General features: G+C 56.3%; 1 protein-coding gene across 3 annotated transcripts; it reads left to right on the forward strand.

Moving 5' to 3' along the window:
* Nucleotides 1-3,165: 3,165 nt before the first annotated feature.
* PTPRN (protein tyrosine phosphatase receptor type N) lies at nucleotides 3,166-19,936 on the forward strand. Of its 3 annotated transcripts, none has more exons than XM_051848125.3 (23): nucleotides 3,166-3,252; nucleotides 4,825-4,875; nucleotides 5,112-5,225; nucleotides 7,592-7,688; nucleotides 8,569-8,830; nucleotides 8,911-9,265; nucleotides 9,662-9,796; nucleotides 10,377-10,411; nucleotides 11,026-11,300; nucleotides 11,495-11,581; nucleotides 11,851-11,930; nucleotides 12,071-12,135; nucleotides 12,745-12,963; nucleotides 13,394-13,594; nucleotides 13,678-13,825; nucleotides 14,075-14,148; nucleotides 14,384-14,461; nucleotides 14,573-14,692; nucleotides 15,603-15,769; nucleotides 18,003-18,056; nucleotides 18,813-18,877; nucleotides 19,056-19,129; nucleotides 19,318-19,936. In XM_051848125.3, the coding sequence occupies exons 3-23, from the start codon at nucleotides 5,216-5,218 to the stop codon at nucleotides 19,387-19,389; spliced, it is 2,673 nt and encodes an 890-aa protein (XP_051704085.3). In that variant the 5' UTR covers nucleotides 3,166-3,252; nucleotides 4,825-4,875; nucleotides 5,112-5,215; the 3' UTR covers nucleotides 19,390-19,936. The 3 variants fall into 3 exon arrangements, with proteins under 3 accessions (XP_051704085.3, XP_008257442.4, XP_008257443.4); XM_008259220.5 differs by lacking the exon at nucleotides 3,166-3,252 and adding an exon at nucleotides 3,259-3,467; XM_008259221.5 differs by lacking the exon at nucleotides 3,166-3,252 and adding an exon at nucleotides 3,259-3,467 and having other exon boundaries at nucleotides 9,665-9,796.
* Nucleotides 19,937-19,969: the final 33 nt, after the last annotated feature.

The raw sequence follows: 19,969 nt of genomic DNA on the forward strand, positions 1-19,969 counted from the left end.
GATTCTTTATTTGCTCCTAAGATCCACTCTGCATTTGTCTTCAACATGTTTTCTGTTCCAACAGGCTGACCTTGAGTGAATTCCTTCTTCCTCTGGATTCTGATTAGATTAGGACCCTGGGAATATCAAAAAGGAAAGAGAGTGAGAATAGGTTATTTATTCCCCCAGCTTTCTCTACATGAGGTTATTTCAGGCTATCTGCCTCCCCAGATACACATGTGCAGCAGGAAACAGTCACACCATTCATGATAACCCGAGACCAGAAATAATACAAAAGCCATCAATAGTTAGTGATGCATGCTTAGGTTATAAAATTGTAAGGAAAAACAAAGAAACATGATCAACAAGAGAACAGAAGACTGTTACCTTCAGGAACAGGTAAGGACAAGGGAGCACAATAGGCTGCTTCTTATTCGGTTTCCTGCTAATGCACACCCTGGGTTATAACAGGTACTGGATTCCCCCACTACCGTCTTGCAGGAGACTTAGATAAAGAAGTTCCTGGCTCCTGGCTTTGGACTGGCCCAGTGCCACCAATTGCAAGTAGGTCTTTGGGGAATTAACTAGTAGATAGATGATCTTTCTATCACTCTCTGTTGTTCTGCTTTACAAATAAATAAGTAAACATATAAAAAATTAACTGGAAATATCAGTGTGGGGTATGTGTGTGTGTGTGTGTGCGTGCATCCTATCTCTGTACTCTAAAAGGGTCCAGAACAACATAACCCTCATAGCTATTATCACCCCAAAACACAGATTGTGGTCTCTGAAGTCCGCCTTTACCAAAAGCTATCAAGCCTCTTTAGAAAAATGTCTGTTTTCAAGTCTGAGACAGGAAATAAAAAGAGAACCAGGTATGTGTTGGAGTGTCAGAAAGTAAAGGAGCGTCTACTGATCAATGGGATGTTTCAAAAGGTCTGAACCAAGCTAAAGGGTTTTCACTGACTTAATCTGGAGAGATTTAAATATCAAAATTTAAATATAAAAAAGAATAATGATAGACTGATACACATTGAATAGCAAAAAACCTGTACTTTCACAGTAACAATCTAAAAAGAAAAATCATAAAAATATTTTTAAAAGTTAACTTGCCACTGTCAGGGTAACTACTACAAATTATTACTCTGCAAGTGAGTAAAGAGAATAACCAAAGACTGCATTCTGCCCTCGCAGCTGGAATTGTACTTCAGGGTAAGTAAACCCAGTTGATGAAAGACCTTCTTTACAGTTATCAACTGATACAAGAAAAAAGGAATTATAGAACAAGAAAAATCCATCATTTTGCCACCATTGATGAAATAACTCAGTCAAGGATCAATAAGTGGAAGAATTCTTAGGTGAAAAGTTGATGAGGGGCTGGCGCCACGGCTCACTAGGCTAATCCTCCGCCTGTGGTGCCAGCACACCGGGTTCTAGTCCCAGTTGGGGCGCTGGTTCTGTCCCAGTTGCTCCTCTTCCAGTCCAGCTCTCTGCTGTGGCCTGGGAGGGCAGTGGAGGGTGGCCCAAGTGCTTGGGCCCTGTACCCGCATGGGAGACCAAGAGGAAGCGCCTGGCTCCTGGCTTCAGATCAGCACAGTGCGCCACTGTGGCGGCCATTTGGGGGGTGAACCAATGGAAGGAAGACTTTTCTCTCTGTCTCTCACACTGTCTAACTGCCTGTCCAAAAAAAAAAAAAAATTGATGAGGAACTAGATACTCTCACTGTGGCAAATATCAACAGGTGGATTCCATGCAGATCACATTAGGAAAAGATAGCTTTGTATCCAGAAGCTGGACTCTACCTTAAGGATCTGATCAATTTTAGCATTGCTAACAGTAGAATAGCCAGACATCATGCATTTCCTGAGAAGACACAATAAAAAGTGTTTTTCTGTAAAATTTCTAAAACTTGGTCCACAAGATTTCAGACCCAACTTCTAGTTTACAGAGAATAGAGAGCTACATAGATACCAAGGAAATACAGGGAGGCACACCACAAGGAAACAGCCAGACAAATCCAGGAGGTGGGAGGTTCTGAAGGAAAACTCACCTGGTCTCTTTGACAAGATAATGTCAGAAACGGGGGAAGGGGCCTCCATGTCTATGCTGATACAAGCACCAGTGGTCCCTGGTTGACTCCTGTTTTGAACAAAACAGCTGGACAAAGAGCATTTGGAGAGAGAATTTGAGAAATGTGAATATGACCTGAGCACTAAATAATACTAGGTAATTATTGAACATTTTGCTAGACGTCGGAATGATGTTTTGGTTCTGTGGGAAAATGTCCTTATTTCCTGGAGATGCTATTGAATCTTGACAAGGGAACTGTGTCTATCATTTCTGCTTAAATACTAAAAAGCAAATATGGCAAAAAGAGCAATCATTGTCAAGTCTGGATGAAGAGTGAGTACTCACTACACACTTGCAACTTTTTTCTGGAATTTTACTGGAAAGCAGAGAGTACAAACATTAAATTTGAGCTTTAGAAAGCTCAGTCTCTGGCTAACTGGGCGACAAAGAATGAAAGCAAAAAGACGACTTAGGAGATGCGGGCTACAACAGTGAAGAAAGAGCGCAGCGGTTCAGGCGGAGCAGTGGGGATGCAGTGTGGGAGGCGATGGGAGCTGGGAGAGCGGGTAGAACTGTGGAGAGAAGCAGCATCCTAACTCTGATGGCCGAAGACTGCGGAGAGGCCAGTGGTGGCCCAGGATGCGGGTCAAATGCGCAGATGCAAATCCAGCCATCATTCTCAGTGCTCCGCCCAAGGGTAACCAGTGCGGGCTTCCCAGCCACCTGGTGAGGTGAGTGCTCTTAGCACCTCCGCCTTGCGGGCAGGCAACTTGGGCGCACACGGGTTGTTTCCCAAGGTTATCCCCCTGGTAGGTGGCCCTCAGCTTGTATTCATGAAGGTACTGGAGGGCGCGTATTCCACTCACTCTAGGCACCTCATCCTGGGGCGTGTACTTCCCCATCCACGTATCTGTCCGGGCCACAGCCCAACCGTTACCCTCTCGCCGACCCTGGGACTGGGGGACGGAGGTGGTGGTCCCCGAAAAGGAGAACAGGTCAAAAGAAGGTGGGCCCAGGTGGGAATTTTAGCAAGGCGCCCACTCTTTGGCGGAGGAGGAATGGGTTGTACAAGGGCCGGGCTAAGACGAGGCTCTTACGCCACCTATGACGCGAACAAGCGTAAGAGCCGGGGGTGGAGGTGTCGTCACCACCGCCTGCGGTTGGCCGAGTCGCCGAGAGAGGGGCTGTAGACCCCGCCTCTAGGTGGGTGGGGAGTGGCAGGCCCCGCCTCGACCCCTCTAGCCGGAGCCCGCCAGAGTCGCTGCGGCTCCGGCTGGGGAGCGGGTGCTTGGAGCCAGGAAGGATGCGGCGCCCGCGGCGGCCGGGGAGTCCCGGAGGCTCCAGAGGGCTCCGGCTGCTCCTCTGCCTCCTGCTTCTGAGCAGCCGCCCGGGGGGCTGCAGCGCCATTAGTGCCCACGGTCAGGAGGAAACTTGGGGGGGGGGGCAATATGGGCCGGGAGAAAACTCGGTGAGGGGTGGGGGAAGTGCGGTGAAGGTAAGAAACCCAGGTAGAAGGGGGAGGGGGGCGCTGTGCGAGGAGGAAGAGAGGCGCCTGGGAGGAAAGGGGCGTAGGCCTGGAGGTGGGGCTGGAAGACGGGGGCGGGACCTGAGAACTGGGCTGAGGGAAGGCTATGGGTTCCGGAGCAGCAATGGGGTTGCGTGCGGGCAGAGGGACTCAGAGCCTGGCTCCGAGGCCAGAGGAGAAGCAGGTCGCGCCAAGGCCTCAGGGAGGTGGTGACCCGCGCCAAGCAGGGCGAGGAAGAGGGCGAGGGCGCCGTATCTGCGCCCGGGTCGCAGCTTCCAGTGTAGAGCGGACCTAGAGAGGAGCCAGCGATTCTCTTTAAACCCAGAAAGGCCAAAGCTACGATCTGGTCACCCATAAGAGGGGAGAGTTGGATGGGGTGGCAGAAGAGGATGAAGAACGGAGGGTCCTCTCCTGTCCCCCTCCCCACGGCCCGGCCCGGTGCTGACTCACACCTGTGTGGACAGAGACATTCAGCGCTGACTCACGGGCCGGGGGTGGGGGTGGGTAGGTGGCGCGTGGGGGAAGGGGCGCAGCCTCGCCATCTGGCGCCCTCTTTCCCCACCCGGGAGGCCAATGCAGGGTACTTCCTGTGACGCTGTGGGTTGGCAAGCGGAGTGTCGGGTCTTTGAAAACTCCTCGCCCCAGCACCCCTCCCTCTCCTGTTACTGCCTCCAGGCGAGCCCTTTGGCCGCGCCAGGATCGGAGCTTCAGCACCACGGACAGCACCAGCGACCTGGGTCTGGGAGCAGTGCAGGGCCTGCTGCCATAAGAGAGAGCCCTCCCCTCCCTCATACCCCTGCGGGGGAGGTGTGCTAGGGTGCCCACCTCTTCTGAGTTCCAGGCCATCATAGTTAGGATGCTTTGGGATGTTTGGAAAGGAAAATCCCTTTCCCCCTAGAATCCGGTCCCAAATCCTGCCATAGCAGTAACTGTAAGAGCAGAAGTTTATGATCCCCCCCCCCAACATCCCCCACTCTGCCCACCCCCATGAACCCGGAAGAAGTCTTCTTCCCACCACTCAGTTAAGCACTCAAGCTTGCAAGGATCCAGACTTACAGGTCTTCAAAATCCAAAGTCAGATCTCATACTTTCTTCCTTTAAGAATTCTAGTTCTCTTCCCTACTCTCCTCCCAGCTTAAAGACTTCCTTCGAGTGAAAGAATGGACCCCACCTTCTTTTCCAGCCCCCTCTCCATACAGCCATTCTATCTGTGTGGGTGTCTGAGCTTCTACTCACCTGTCCCTCCACAGGTTGTCTGTTTGACCGCAGACTCTGCTCCCACCTGGAAGTCTGTATTCAGGGTGAGTGAGGCTCAAGCATAGATTCACAAGAGAAGGGAGATACAAAAATAAACAAGTGGATGGATGGGACCAAGAAGGAAGCAGGGCTACTGGGCATGGGGAGCATGGGGACTGGCATTGAGGATCAGAGCCCTATGGAACCATGAGAGCAAGTAGAGAAATGTGTTGATTTGCTGCTTGGACTTTGGAAGCCTGCTGGGCCAAGCCCTCTGCTGACACCACTTCTGTGCTCTTAGATGGCTTGTTTGGACAGTGCCAGGTGGGAGTGGGGCAGGCCCGGCCCCTTTTGCAAGTGACTTCCCCAGTTCTCCAACGTTTACAAGGAGTGCTCCGACAACTCATGTCCCAAGGTGAGGGCTGATGCACTGGGGGAGGCAGCCTGGAACTTGGTTAGATATGGGAGAGGAAGTGAAGGGGACTTGACCGAAGGGTTTTCATGGAACACACTTCTAGAGTCTGACTTTCCCAGATCTTGCTGGAGAAGGGGGCAAGACAGGAGTGGGGGTGGAGCCCTAGAGATGAGAGGTCCATACTGGGACTCTTGAGGGGAGCCCAGTGGGAGTTTCTAGAATGATTCACTGGAAGAGGCCAGCATCCACCTCTTTAGGACAAGTCCCACTCCTTGGTCTGAGTGCTCCAGAACCATGAATCCTGGGATCCTCAGCCAGGAGAATGCCCCCCATCCAATTCATTCTGTCAGGAAGTATTTATTGAGCACTTATTGTGAGAAAGGGATAGTTTTAGGTATTTGGGATATATCTGGGAATAAAACAAAGACCTCTGCTTACTGAGGCTTATGTTTGGAGCACAAAGAGAGGCACACACTATATAAATTATAAAATACATATGTTAGAAGGTAGGTACCATATAATATTACAACCAGATAAAGGGACCAGAAATGGTGTGGTCAGGTTAACAATGCAATGTTAATTTGGGTAGTCAAGGTAGACCTTACTGGGACTTTGAAATCGGAACAGACTCTAAGGAGGTGGGGGTTTGTCAGGTTATCTAGGAGAAGAGGTTTTCAGGAAGGTATCCAGGGAGTGTTTCAGGTGGACCAAACAGCTAAGACAAAAGCCACAAGGCAGGAGCACAAGTCTGGGGAACACTCTGGAGGCCAAAGTGACTGTCAGGAAGTAATGAAAGTAGCAGATGCAGTCAGGTAGATAATGGGGGGAAGGGATGCAATTCATTGTGAGATCTTAGAGGAAAATATGTGGATATTTGCTTTACCCTGAGCGAAAGAGGAAACCATTCTACCTGCTTTAAAAATGCTTTAAAAGAATCACTCTTCTTGCTGGGTTGAGAATACATACAATATTAGGGAGTAGAGAGTTGAAGCTTTTGAATAGACCATTCAAAGCTACCACAATGACTCAAGTATGAGTGTAGATTGGACCAGGGTTGCAAGGAAGTAGGGAGGAATGATAGAATTCGTCATATATATTTAAGGGAGCCAGCATGATATCCTGAAATATTGGATATAGTTGTAAAGCAAGGCATCAAGAATGACATACAAGGGCTGGTGCTGTGGCTCACTTGGTTAATCCTCTGCCTGCAGCACTGGCATCCCATATGGGTGCCAGGTTCTAGTCCCAGTTCCTCCTCTTCCAGCCTAGCTCTCTGCTGTGGCCTGGGAAGGCAGTGGAGGATGGCTCAAGTGCTTGGGCTCCTGCACCCGCATGGGAGACCAGGAGGAAGCACCTGGCTCCTGGTTTCGGATCGGTGCAGCACCAGCCTTAGCAGCCATCTGGGGAGTAAACCAATGGAAGGAAGACCTTTCTCTCTCTCTCTCTCTCTCTCTCTCTCTCTCTCTCTCTCTCTCTTTCTCTCTCTCTCTCACTCTCATTGCCTATAACTCTACCTGTCAAATAAAAAAAGAATGACACACAGGACTTATTGCCTAAACAACTGGGGTAGTGGAGATGTTAATTATCATGGAAAAAGCTGCAGAAGAATCAGCTTGGGTGGTGGTGTGTGTTCACTTTTGAACATGTTGACTTAAGATGTCTAGTCTGGATTTTGACAGAAAGAGATCTAGGATGGAGATGTAAAGATAGAATTATTTGGCATATAGGTAATTATACATGAGGTGGATAAGATAACCAAAAAATGAGTGTATATGAAGAGGAGATCCCTTAAAAATTCTAATATGAAGCCAAGGATTGAGCTTTGTAGTACTGTAATATTAACATGGTAATATTTGCAATATTATAATATAAGGAGGTCCAGGAAAAGATGAGGAACCAACAAGGGAGACTGAGAAGGAGAAGCCAGAGAGGTAGGAGAAAAAGCAAGAGCATTTAGTGTCCTAGAAGTCGAGTGAAAATGTATCAAGGAGGGGGAGTAAGGAACATGAGTGTCCAGTGGTGGCGATGGGTTATGTAAAACAAGACCCAAGAACTGACCACAGGGTTTGGACATGCAGCTCAGAGCGAACTGAGTGGAGAGAATTGAGGCTCAGCAACTCGCCCACAGTCAGATAACTCATCAATGGCAGAGATAGGAGCAGAATCCAGGGAGTCTAAGCTGTACCTGACAGCAGGAAGGAGGCAGCTCAGATCACCCTCTTAGCCCCTGGACCCCTCCACTGCCCGCTCTGTTCTGCCACAGTCAATGCAGCACAGGGAAGGACACACAGTTAGGGTCTCCTCTGCCCCCTGTTACTGGGCCCACTGACTCCTGAGCCCACCTCACTCTAGCTCTTCCCCAACAGGGTTGTCCTGGCATGATGACCTCACACAGTATGTGATCTCCCAGGAGATGGAGCGCATCCCCCGGCTTCGCCCCCCAGAGCCCCGTCCGCGGGACAGGTAGGCAGCCTTTTTCAACCATGGTAGCATGGTGGGGCTGGTGGTCTGTGGTCGTTCCAATGGAAGGAGGGCAAAATAAGGGAGGGGGCACCAAGGTCTCCAGACTAGGGCACAGGCCAAAGAAGTTCAGGAACAGTCACTCTGACTTACTCACATGGCCAAAAGGAACTGAGCGCTTTCCTGGGAATCCAGCAAAACAGGGAAACTAAAAAATGCTTTTGAAACACACTGACATTTTATGTCTTTACAAAAGCATTGTCAAAGTAGTCATCGGGGACAGATTAGAATCTTGTTTTGCACTGAAGTTGTTCAGTGTCCCATTTCATTGCCGTGTAGAATTACGCGTGGCTGGAGGTGCCATCATTTTGTGATTTGGGCCTTTAAAGGCAGGTTCAGACCCTGCAAAGCAGAGGAAAGGAAATGAGCTCAGAAGCTGGTGCCAGGAGGAAGTAGGCATAGTGGCAGGCGGCACGGGGTGGATGGGGCAGTCCTGAGTATTTGAGGACACACTTGGAGAGTCAGCTGTGGGGACAGCAGAGGGCCGGTGAGGCAAGCTGCAGCCTCAGTTCTTTCAGACAGCTTCCTGGCTGCCTTTCCCCGGCTCCTGTTCTCTCCTGCAGCCCTAGCCTGATGCTTCCCTGGCCTCTGCAGCTGTGGGTCAGGGACCCAGGCATCCTGACAGGGGAGGCAGATGCCTCCGCCCCAGGCCTGGCCTTCTGGCTCATCCCCATCTGCCCCATCTCTCTTCCCCCAAGGCCACTTCATTTCTAAGAGGTTGGACCTGCTCTAAGCTACTGAGCTTCTCTGGGCTCCCATCATCTCTGCCAGCCAACCAACCAACCAACACACACACACAAACACACTTTGCTTTCTTCCCCAGATCTGGCGTGGTGCCCAGGCAACCTGGTCCCGCTGGGGAGCTGCTCTCACAGGGCATCCCCACCGGCTCCGCCCCTGCCGCCCAGCTCGGGCTTCCCCGACCTCCAGTGGGTGGGGGTGGAGCTGCGGTGGGCTCCTCCCTGACCCCTCTGCAGGCTGAGCTACTGCCCCCTCTCTTGGAGCACCTGCTGCTGCCCCCGCAGCCTCCCCACCCAGCTCTGAGTTATGAACCTGCCTTGCTACAGCCCTACCTGTTCCACCAGGTGAGCCTTTGACCCTGGCCCTGCCCACCAGTCCCCCAGACCTGACTTCTGCTCTTACCTGCATCTCTGGCTTCCTGCAGTTTGGCTCTCGCGATGGATCCCGGGGCTCAGAGATCGCCCCAGGGATAGGCAGCGCCAGCCCCCTGCCCAAGGCTGAAGCCCCCGCCCTCTTCAGCAGAACCGCCTCCAAGGGCATGTTTGCGGCCCACCCTGGCCACTCCTATGGGGACCTTCCGGGGCCACCACCTGCTCAGCTTTTCCAGGACTCAGGGCTGCTCTACCTGGCCCAGGAGTTGCCAGTGCCCAGCAAGCCCAGAGCGCCAAGGCTGCCAGAGCAAGGGGGCAGCAGCCGGGCAGTGGACTCCTTTGAGGGCAATGAAGGGAAAGGACTAGGGGGTCATGGAGAGAAGCCCCCTTCCTCAGCAGTGCAACCAGGTAACAAAAACCTCAGCACCCACCTCTCTGTCTTCGGGGGAACCATGGGGACCCCTTCCTGACTTGTATCCATTTGTTAACTTACCCTAAAAGTCATGCAGATGTTTAACAAGTGCCTAGGTGGAGCTGATACCAACCAGGCACTAATGTGGATGGGGATATAATGAGCGTGGAATGTGTCTCTTCTTCAAAGTGATGCTCAGGCTGTCCTTGGTGGCCCTGGAGCTTAGTGGCCCCAGGAAGCTCCTCTCCTCCAAAGGGTGGACAAGGGCTGGGAAGAGGAGGGCTTGCTATTTGAGAAGCAGCTCTGACATGTGCTAGTCCGCTCCCACCCACACTTGCGCATCCCACAAGTTCACCCTGCCATCAGCCCTAAGCCTTGCATCTGGCTCCCAGCAGATGGGACTCTGCAGAGACTGGCGGCTGTGCTGGCAGGCTACGGGGTGGAGCTGCGCCAGCTGACCCCGGAACAGCTCTCCACCCTCCTGACCCTGCTGCAGCTGCTGCCCAAAGGCGCAGGGAGAAATCTCGGTGAGTGTCCAGGCAGAAACCAGCAACTCCCAGCATGTAGAGGCCTCTCGTCCCACCTCTCCAGACTACATGGAACAGCCTGGAGAGGGACATGTCAAGGTCAGGGTCAAGGCAAGAGAGTGCTTTTGCGACACAAGGGCATTGCCAGCAAAGAGCAGGGAGCCAGGCGGCATACCACATGGCAAGCTGAGGAGTTAGACCCGAGAAAGACTAGCAGGTGGAAAAGAAGCCATCAGCAGGTGCAAGGAAGAGCAGGCATCAGGAAGGGTGGGGGGATGAAAATGAGGCCCTGAGGAGGGCGTAGCCAGTGCTAAGGGGAAGCCAGCAGCTGATGGGTAAAGGGAGTATAGAGCTGTGGCCAACGACAGAGGGAGGGGTTAATAAAGCAGTGAGTTGTGGAGGCAGAAGCAAGGAAAAACGAGGCCACTCTGAGGATGGGACCAACACCAGGGTGTTGGGCACCGGCTGAGGGGGAAGAGGCCGTGGCAGACGGAACAGGCTTGGGGGTTCTGGTCCTTTCTCCCACTGTGCCGTGAGGGCCCTGGCCTCTTCCCAGCCTCTGCTTCTCCTGTCTCCACAGGAGAGGCGGTGAATGTCGGAGCTGATGTCAAGAAAGTGAGTTCCCAGCACCTGCCTGCCTAAGTGCCCCGAGGCAGCACATGCCCCCTTCCAAAGCCCAAGTCCCAGGACTGGGACCCAGAGCGACTCCTCTGATCCCTCCTTTTGGGGAAAAGCAAGGCCTGTAGACTGTGAGTCCATGACCAAGGCCTCACATCAAGTTCACGGCAGAGCTGGGGCCATGAATTCCTGATCCTGTGCTCTTTGCCTACGGTGGGACCGTGATCCGAGGAGATCCAGGGGAGAAAGGGCTGTGAACAGGCAGCCTCCTGACCCCTGTAGCTGCAGAACCTCTGCTTCAGTTTCTCCTGCTGGGGTTCTAAGATCCTGTGGTTAAACAGAAGTCTAGAAACCGCAGCCCACGTGTTCCTCATCCACCCTCACCCCAGTTTCCCTCGCTCAAGAGCTTCTTCCCACTCCAGCCCCATCCTGTGGAGGAGTATCAGAGACCACATTCCACTCCTTCAGCCCTGGCTCACATGTTCCGGGTGCCCTCTCTGTACCCAGCATTGCCCTGGGCCCTGGGGATGGCTTGGATTCCAGGATGTATTGTCCTAGCCCCAAGCCCCTCTGCTATCAGAGGCCACACCTCAGTTCTCCCTTCTAAACAGACAGTAGAAGAGCAAGTGCAGGGTGGAGACACAGCTGAACCTCCGCCCCCCACGCCCTCCCTGCCCGGACACCCCATTGCCAGTCCCACCGCCAATAAAGTTCAGCTGGGGGCGAGCCCCGGCCCCTCCGAGCCTCCCACACCTGCCAGCCCTCCTGCCACACCTGTCCTGCTGGAGAAGAAAAGCCCCCTGGGTCAGAGCCAGCCCACCGTGTTGGGCCAGCCCTCAGCTCGGCCGGCAGCCGAAGAGTATGGCTACATTGTCACTGACCAGAGGTAAGGGCTGCAGCCTGGGCAAGGCTTTCAGTCCCCGGGGGAGTAGGGGGCAGGGGGTCGGGGAGGAGTTTGGCTGGCCTGGCAGGAAGCAGAGAACAGAAATCTGGTTGTGAAGGTGACAGGGAGGTGGGTGGGTGGCTGAGCACCCCGGAGGTGGCCTGATCGGGTCCCCCACTTTCTTTCCTCCTCGCCAGGCCCCTGAGCCTGGCTGCCGGAGTGAGGCTGCTGGAGATTCTGGCTGAGCACGTGCACATGTCCTCGGGCAGCTTCATCAATATCAGGTGAGGCTGGCATCTTGCCGGGGTGGCGGCAGGGAGCCAGGAGGCAGCCTGAGCTGCAGGGGCTCTGGGGAGGCAAGGAAGGCAAGCTCCCAGCTCTGCTGCAGCTACGGCCACACCCAGCTCTGCATCTGGCCTCAACCACCACTGGGGGGCGCCCTGGTCTACTCCAGCCCAGTCCTCTGCTGCCGAGAGGCCAGAGGCAGCCAGCCACTCTACTTGAGTCTGGGGTCCAGGGTGGGCAAGGCAATGACGTGGCTCCTATTTGGCAGTGTGGTGGGACCAGCCCTCACCTTCCGTATCCGGCACAATGAGCAGAACCTGTCCTTGGCAGATGTGACTCAGCAAGCTGGTAAATACTGCCCCAACCCTCTTCCCAGGCTTGGCCCCAGCTCCAGCCTTAGGAGAGATCCAGCCTTGCGATTTAATAGAATGTGTGCAGCCTACATAGCCTACAAGCCGGAGAGAGCTTGACCTGCATTTTCCTCGCAGGGCTGGTGAAGGCTGAACTGGAAGCACAGACAGGGCTCCGGATCTTGCAGACAGGCGTGGGCCAGGTATGCGCTAGCTGGACAATGAGGCAAAGTCCCAGGAGGCTGACCCAGAGGAGGGGTGCACTGGAGCTGAAACCTCCTGTGTGTCTGACCCCTTCCTGCCAAATAGCCCTTCCCCATGCAGTTCTCCTTCTGACCAGTAGATGGCCGTGGTGGCTCCTCTCCGCCAGACCAACCTATAGCAAGTTCCCTGCTTGGCAAGCTCTAGCTGAGATGCCCTTGGCCTTCTGGAGCAAAGTTCATGTTCCAAGGCCAAACCTTGCACAGAATGGATGGTATCCCCAAAGATGCTTTTCTATTCTGCACCCGACACAGATGCCTCGCATTCTACCATTCAATTCCTTGGGCACTGTCTCTACTTCTCCATGTCCACTTTTAAACACAAGCGACCTGGTGGGAGTCACCTGCCAGGCCTCCAGTACTTGAGTTGGTCTGATGGGAACTGAGAAATGAGGATGTGAGCCCTGCACCGCCGTCCCCTCCTCCCGGCTTTGCCCCAGGAGATGTCCTCACAGGGAGCCTGGCACGCACAGGGCTGAGAAGTAATTTCCCGCCCCCCCCCCCGACCCCGACCCCCCACTGCGCCCCCTGATGCCAACCTTCTTCCCACAGAGGGAGGAGGCGGCCGCCGTCCTTCCCCGGCCCGCCCACGGCGCCTCTCCCATGCGCTCTGTGCTCCTTACTCTGGTGGCACTGGCAGGCGTGGCTGGGCTGCTGGTGGCACTGGCAGTGGCTCTGTGTGTGCGGCAGCATGCGCGGCAGCGGGACAAGGAGCGCCTGGCAGCCCTGGGGCCCGAGGGGGCCCACGGGGACACCACCTTTGAGTACCAGGTGTGCGGCCCCAGATGCTGGCTGAGAAGAGGATGTGCAAAGGGCTGGCGGGGGGTGGGGGGAGGTCTGGGTCTTGCATGAAAGTGAGGGTGGGAGTTGAATGGGGTGGGAGGGGCATGAGGCTTCACCCCCGGGATGCCCCCGGTGGTAGCTGGAGCAGCCTTGGGAGGGATACTGTAGGACATTTTGAACAGATGGCGTTGGAAGCAGAGGGTCCTAAGGTTCTTCCCAGTGCCGCAATGCTGTGGTTCTGGGAGTCCACTCCGTGATATCCAAAGTGGTCGTAAGCTGAGCAGAGCGACCCTCAGAAGGGTGAGGGCCTGGGCAGAAGCCCCATCCTGGAGAAGCTGGGTTCCATGGAACAGCAAGGCAGAGCCCAGGGGCCCAGCCTGGAACCTGCTGCAAGGGTTCACCAAGCCTTGCTCTGCAGGACCTGTGCCGGCAGCACATGGCCACGAAGTCCCTGTTCAACCGGGCCGAGGGGCCGCCGGAGCCCTCCCGGGTGAGCAGCGTGTCCTCCCAGTTCAGCGACGCGGCCCAGGCCAGCCCCAGCTCCCACAGCAGCACGCCGTCGTGGTGTGAGGAGCCCGCCCAGGCCAACATGGACATCTCCACGGGACACATGATTCTGGTCAGGACAGGGCCGGGGCCCACAGACGGGGAGGGCACAGGAGGGCGGGCTGGGTCAGAGCCAGGCCGTGCTGCCCCCTGCAGGCCTACATGGAAGACCACCTGCGGAACCGGGACCGCCTGGCCAAGGAGTGGCAGGCCCTGTGTGCCTACCAAGCAGAGCCCAACACCTGTGCCACTGCACAGGGGGAGGGCAATGCCAAGAAGAACCGCCATCCCGACTTCCTGCCCTGTGAGTGAGCCCCAGTTGGAGCTTGGTCCTTGGGTGCCAGCCACACAGCCACACGGTGTTGGCGGGGGAGGGCATGCTGTCCCCTGCCACCGCAGACTGGCCCTGCCCACCCCCGTTTGGGAGCTCTGGAGGGCTGGGGGGCTGGGGGGTTGGGGCAGGGAGGGGCTGGGCTCCTGGCACAAGCTGAGAGGCGGAGTTGCCAGCTCAGTGACCGCCGGGCCATCTGGGGTGGGACGGGGGGTCCTGCAGACGACCACGCCCGTATCAAGCTGAAGGTGGAGAGCAGCCCATCTCGGAGCGACTACATCAATGCCAGCCCCATTGTGAGTGGCCCTGATGTCACATCTCTCTCCTGCCTCTCCGCATATCGCTCCCCTGTGGTCGCATCCCACCCCACCCAAGTCCCTGGAACTCTAGGGCTTGGCACCCTAGCATGGACATGGGTGGGGGGTGAGGGGGCGATCTGCAGCCTTTCCTAGGCTCTGTGTCGCCCCCTTTGACCAAGCCTCTCCATAGCAGTGTTTCGCATTCAGACTACTGCATCTTCCCTGCCCCCAGATCGAACACGACCCCCGGATGCCAGCCTACATAGCCACCCAGGGACCACTGTCCCATACCATCGCTGACTTCTGGCAGGTGCGCTCTTGGAGGGAGGCCTTCTCTGGGGACCAGGGACCCCTGTGGCCAGCCAGGGCCAGCCAAGTCCCAGAGAGGTCAGAGCGGAGCTTACCTGGGTCTCTGTCCTAGATGGTGTGGGAGAGCGGCTGCACCGTCATCGTTATGCTGACCCCACTGGTGGAGGATGGCATTAAGCAGTGTGACCGCTACTGGCCGGATGAGGGCTCCTCCCTCTACCACGTGTATGAGGTCAGCAGGACCCCACCGGCAAGGGGATAACGGCAGTGGGGAGAGTGGGCGGTGGGCATATGTGTATAAATGTGTACATGCATGCATACGCAGTGTGTGTGTGTGTGTGTGTGTGTACTGTCTAGGGTTGAAAAAAATCTGTAGGGACTTACAATAAAGGCACAGAAATAAAACTATAAAACCACCACAACTGAGATAAGACGCCAAGAACCAAAAGCGTATGACACAGAGGAGGTAAGTACATCCAAGTACTGAGATTAGGACTTCCTGCCTTTGAGCCAACTTAGTTCTGAGTTTCCTAGTGGCCACAGCAAAGAAAGAAACACTACCATTCACATATGTTGCCTATGTAAAATGGAAACAGTGTTTCCCAGAGGAGAGAGGGTGGGCGGGGAGGGAGGGGAGCTAGGCAGAGGCAAAGCAGGGGAAGGAGGAAGAAATTCCAGACAAATGGGAAATGGTGACCTGGCTGTCAGGAGACCTTGAGAACTCAACAAGAGATTCTCACCCCCAGGTAAACGTGGATAGTTTTTCATCACCAAATGAGCACTTAACGGTCTTGTGAGAGCCTTTTATTGGCCCTGCTCGTGGTTAAAGGAAAATATCAAAACCAAGTATTACGAAATTTCATCAGAGTCTGTGCTATGTGTAGCGCTGATACCGGGGAAGACCCGGTGAGGAAGGGGAAGGAGACACTTGGGCCTCAGCCGCTGCATCTAGGCGGAAAAGCTGCCAGTTGTCCCTAGTGACACGTGCAGCCAGGGGTTCGGGGACCAGCTGGTCACTGGGACAGGTGGGTCCGCCCCTTCCGGGAGGACTTTAAAAAGTCGAGGTGGGCAGGACTTGGAAAGCCCAACGTGGCGGCTGCCGCACCCCTGCCGCGCTCAGCCCTGGGTTCGCTGCCCGGCAGGTGAACCTGGTGTCGGAGCACATCTGGTGCGAGGACTTCCTGGTGCGGAGTTTCTACCTGAAGAACGTGCAGACCCAGGAGACGCGCACGCTCACGCAGTTCCACTTCCTCAGCTGGCCGGCAGAGGGCACTCCAGCCTCCACCCGGCCGCTGCTGGACTTCCGCAGGTGAGCGCCGCGGGACGGGCCCTGGACCGCGCATCCCCCAGCAGGTGCCGAGGAGCCCTGACAGAGAGCAGCGCCGGAGCAGGGTGCCGGGAGCCCAGTCAACCTCCAATCCTGCAGCCCGCAGCTCCACCAGGGGCCCGGGGTCTGACCTGGAGGCTGGGCCTCTGGCCGCCTCTTCCAGACCCCACTGTCTCACCCAGAATAGCAGGAGCCATGCTGTGGGTCAGGGTCCAGCCTGACGTCAGCCTCGCGTGCTCCCTGCCTCTCCGGGTCGGTTTTCCTCCACCAGGGGGCGCCTCCCTTCCAGCCTGGCACCCTGCACCCGGCGCTGCTGCCAGCCTCTTTGCCTCTATTTTTGTTTCTCCTGTGTCAGTCTCACTCTCTTCCTCCTTCCCTCTTCTCCCTCCCCCCATCCCTGTCGTGGTCTCCCTTTCCCTCCCTGCTCCTGCCTTGTTCTGTTCTCTCCTTAGCCCTCTCCTCTTTTTCCCCACCTCCCACCTGTCTCTGGGTCTCCCTCTGTCCTTCCTCTTCCTCTCCCTCTGTCCCGCCCTGCCCCCTGCCCCAGCTGCCAGTGTCATGTTGGGCATTCGCAGCCAGCGTTCTCGCTTCCCATGCATAATCACAAGGATGGTCCCTGCCGGCCTGGCCGCTGCTTGGACGGAACAGGCAGGACCCGTTGGGCAGCCCAGGCCTCTGCACCCTCTGCCTATCCTGCCACAGACAGGTGGCTGAGAAGCCCACCCCGTGGAGGAGGCGAGGCAGCACACAGAGCTTTCTCCTGCTTCTCCGTTTCTTGCCCGGCTGGCCTAGGGTCTCTAGGTGCTGGGAGTGGGGGACCTGGGGCTGCTGGCATGGCCCCCGGGACACCTCAGGGCAGTGGCCACCAACTGGAGTCCCTGGGGCTGCAGGCACAGGCCCTTGAAAGTGATGGGGCACCGGGGCTACTTCTCCTCTTCTGCGTTTAAAATCTCTGATCTGTTTCAGGGTTGCACAGGGGGTGGTTGAGGCTGACCTACAGAGCCTCAGTTAACTTGAGACGTCCGGAGCAAACTGTCGCTTCAAACATGTGGCTTGGTGACAGTCCGCCAGAGGGAAGGCCAATGAATCAAATGCCCTAGAAAGTGACCCGGATCAAGTTCCTTGCCCGGCCCTCTGTCCCCTTGCCTGTCAGATGAGAGTGGTGGCAGACGCCCCTGGGGGAGACCCCCGATTTAATAGGATAAGGTGGATGGGATCCAGCAGGAGTGGCTGCCACCTCGAAAGGGCTCGCTTAATGCTGGGTGACTGTTATTATGATTAGCCAATGACTGGAAGCTGCTCCGTGACTGCTGCTCAAACCCAGCCCCCCACGGTGCAGCCACAGTGCTGGAGAACCATGCAGACGGTGAGAAGTCGCCTCGCCTCTTAGCTGGGGCACTGCCGGGGCCCAAGCCTCCCGAGAAACCACCTGACAACTGCCGAGATGGCTCCCGCGGGACCTGGCCCAAGGGGTCTCAGGAGCTTGCAAGTGACTCCCAAAGTAGGAAGATCGCCAGGGTCAAGGGCAGGTTCCCAGGGGCCTCTGCTCCCTGCTGAGCTGTGGCCAGGGGCTGCAGGAAGGGTCCCACGAGGACCCCGAGTCTGACCATAACCCAGCCCCAGAACGACTGTGCCGAGGTGAGGCAGGTCCAGGGAGACGCAGTAGCACAATGTTCAGAGTTGAGGGGCTACTCCCCTCCAAGACCCGGCCAGAGGAACTCTGAGGCCAGCTGACAGCGCCACTGGGAACAACCACCAGGAGTCTGCTAGGGGACAGGACCAGCCTGGGCAGAGCAGGGATGTGGCACCCTTCAGGTCACCAAGAAGCCTGTTTGCTTTGCTGGCAGAGGCCGCTGTTAGCATCACCGTGGAGCTACCCATTTATTGAGCACCTGCTGTGTGCCACACTTGGCACTTAGTTCTTCCCACTGTAAGAACCCTAAGGGGAAGGTTACCATCTTTATTATTATCCCTCACCCCATTCTCCAGGTCAGAAGACTGAGGCTCAAAGAGGGTAGATCGTTTGTTCCAGGCAGGAAGTTTGGGCACATGGCTCATAAGTGACAAGGCGGGCCCAGTGCCACCCACACCAGCTCCGGACCTTTGCCTGCAGCCCAGGAAAACAAAGGGAGCAAGAGGGGCCCACGGGCCTGTGTTCTGCCCCTCTTCCACTCTGCTGGTGCCCACCAGCCCTCATGGCCATTTCTCGTTGCAGGAAGGTGAACAAGTGCTACCGCGGCCGCTCCTGCCCCATCATCGTGCACTGCAGGTGGGTGCAGAGGCCGTGGGGTGCGGTGGGGGCGAGCTGAGGACACGGCGGCCCTGGGATGGGGCCCTTCATCTCCATCTTCCTGCTCCCTGTGTACGCTGCTCGTCCAGCCCCTTGAGGCTGGCAAACCACAGGCCACGGGTCCCCTCGGGCGCACCACCCATCTCTAGCGCCCCACGAGCTGAGAACGGTTGAAGGAACCAAAGAAGAACTTGTGACCTAGGCTGCTCAAGGGCACGGGAAAGAGTTCTTGGAAGATGGAGTTAAAAATGAGCTTACAGGGTGCAAAAAGTCTTGAAATATGTACATACAAAGAAGACTTTAAAAAGTTCATGGAAACACAAATTATCTTTTTTTAAAAAAAGTGCATGGATTCCAAATTTTTTGCACCAAAATAATCATATCTTTTAGTTCTGCTTTCCAAGAACTGTTTGAAGGAGTCTCATCCACAGCCCACAGCAGAGGGCATGGACCATCTGGCTTCTTCCACAAAACGCTGGCTCCATAGTAGCCTGGCCCCATCCCCCGCCGCTGCGCCCACCTCACAACAGAGCCCCAGTTGTCCCATTGTCCAGTGACTCCCACGGGCCACCAGCTGCCCACTCAAGGTCCAGGGCTGTGACTGTCCTTCCTCAGCTGACCCCTGTCCTGTCCCCACGGCCACCCACACAGATCGGCCAGTATCCTCCCAGCCCAGGCCTCCATGTCCCCTCTGTCCCTCCCCCTTCCTGCTGACTGTCCCAACTCCTGTTCCAGCGACGGTGCAGGGAGGACTGGCACCTACATCCTGATCGACATGGTCCTGAACCGCATGGCAAAGGGTGAGGACTGTCCCCAAGGGGCCTGCAGTCACCCCACCCCCACCGCAGGCCTTGGCTAGAGTCTCCCTAGCACCCAGGGTCCCAGAGCTGGTGGAGGAGCAGGCTGTCACACCTCATGTGTGTGACATGCCCCAGCAGTGACACCCCCTGAGCAGCCCCGTGACCCCCCCCCCTCCAGGCGTGAAGGAAATTGACATCGCTGCCACCCTGGAGCACGTGCGGGACCAGCGACCTGGCCTCGTCCGCTCTAAGGTGACTGTGCCTTCCTGCCCCCTGCCCTGTCCCTGGCACCTGCTTCTGGGCCACTCATGGAAACCAGCAGTCACCTGCCCCCCCCCCACCTGCCTCTGTGCCTCCCTGAGAGGACTTGCCCTCTGTGCCACGCCCTCCCCTGCTCCTGGGGCAGGGCAGAGCTGAAGCCTCCCCTGACCCTCCCGCAGGACCAGTTTGAATTTGCCCTGACTGCTGTGGCGGAGGAAGTGAATGCCATCCTCAAGGCCCTGCCCCAGTGAGGCCCCCCAGGACCCCTCCCTGGGCAGCCAGACCCCGTTCCTGTCCGCCTGCGTGAGCATCTGTCTGTGCACCCACGCCTGGCCTCCTCCCGCCCCACTGCTGGGCCCCTCTGTGGCACGCACAACCCTTCCAAAAGGCGCTTGCGAGGAAGGGGAAGGGGGTGGGGGCAGGCTGCTCACAAGGAGTTGGCAGCTGGCTGGGCGGAGAGGCGAGGACGTGGGCAGGGGTTCTGCCAGAGCCTTCCCTGCCTGAGTTCCCTGGGTCCTGGCACCTGTGGTTCTGGGCGCTTCCAACCCCTGCCAGCCTCCACTGCGGCCAGAGCAGGGTGGCAGTGGCCAGCCCTAGCCCCGCGGCTTCCCCAGCCCTGCCACGGCTGGCCTGCCACCCCGACCCCCTGCTGGCATCTGCCCGGCTGGCCCTCGCCCTCGGCCTCCTCTCGCTGCCCTCTTGCGTGTGCCACTCACCTCTTCCCTCTGGCCCACTTCTAGAAACATCTACTTTTGTATCAATGTGAATAAAGTTAGTGTGTTGTCTGTGCAGCTGCAACCCAGACTCCGGTGTCAGTGCGCCTGCTCTGCT

This window comes from Oryctolagus cuniculus, chromosome 3 (genome assembly GCF_051225735.1).
Source record: "Oryctolagus cuniculus isolate XC-2025 breed Fujian yellow rabbit chromosome 3, ASM5122573v1, whole genome shotgun sequence".
NCBI lineage: Eukaryota > Metazoa > Chordata > Mammalia > Lagomorpha > Leporidae > Oryctolagus > Oryctolagus cuniculus.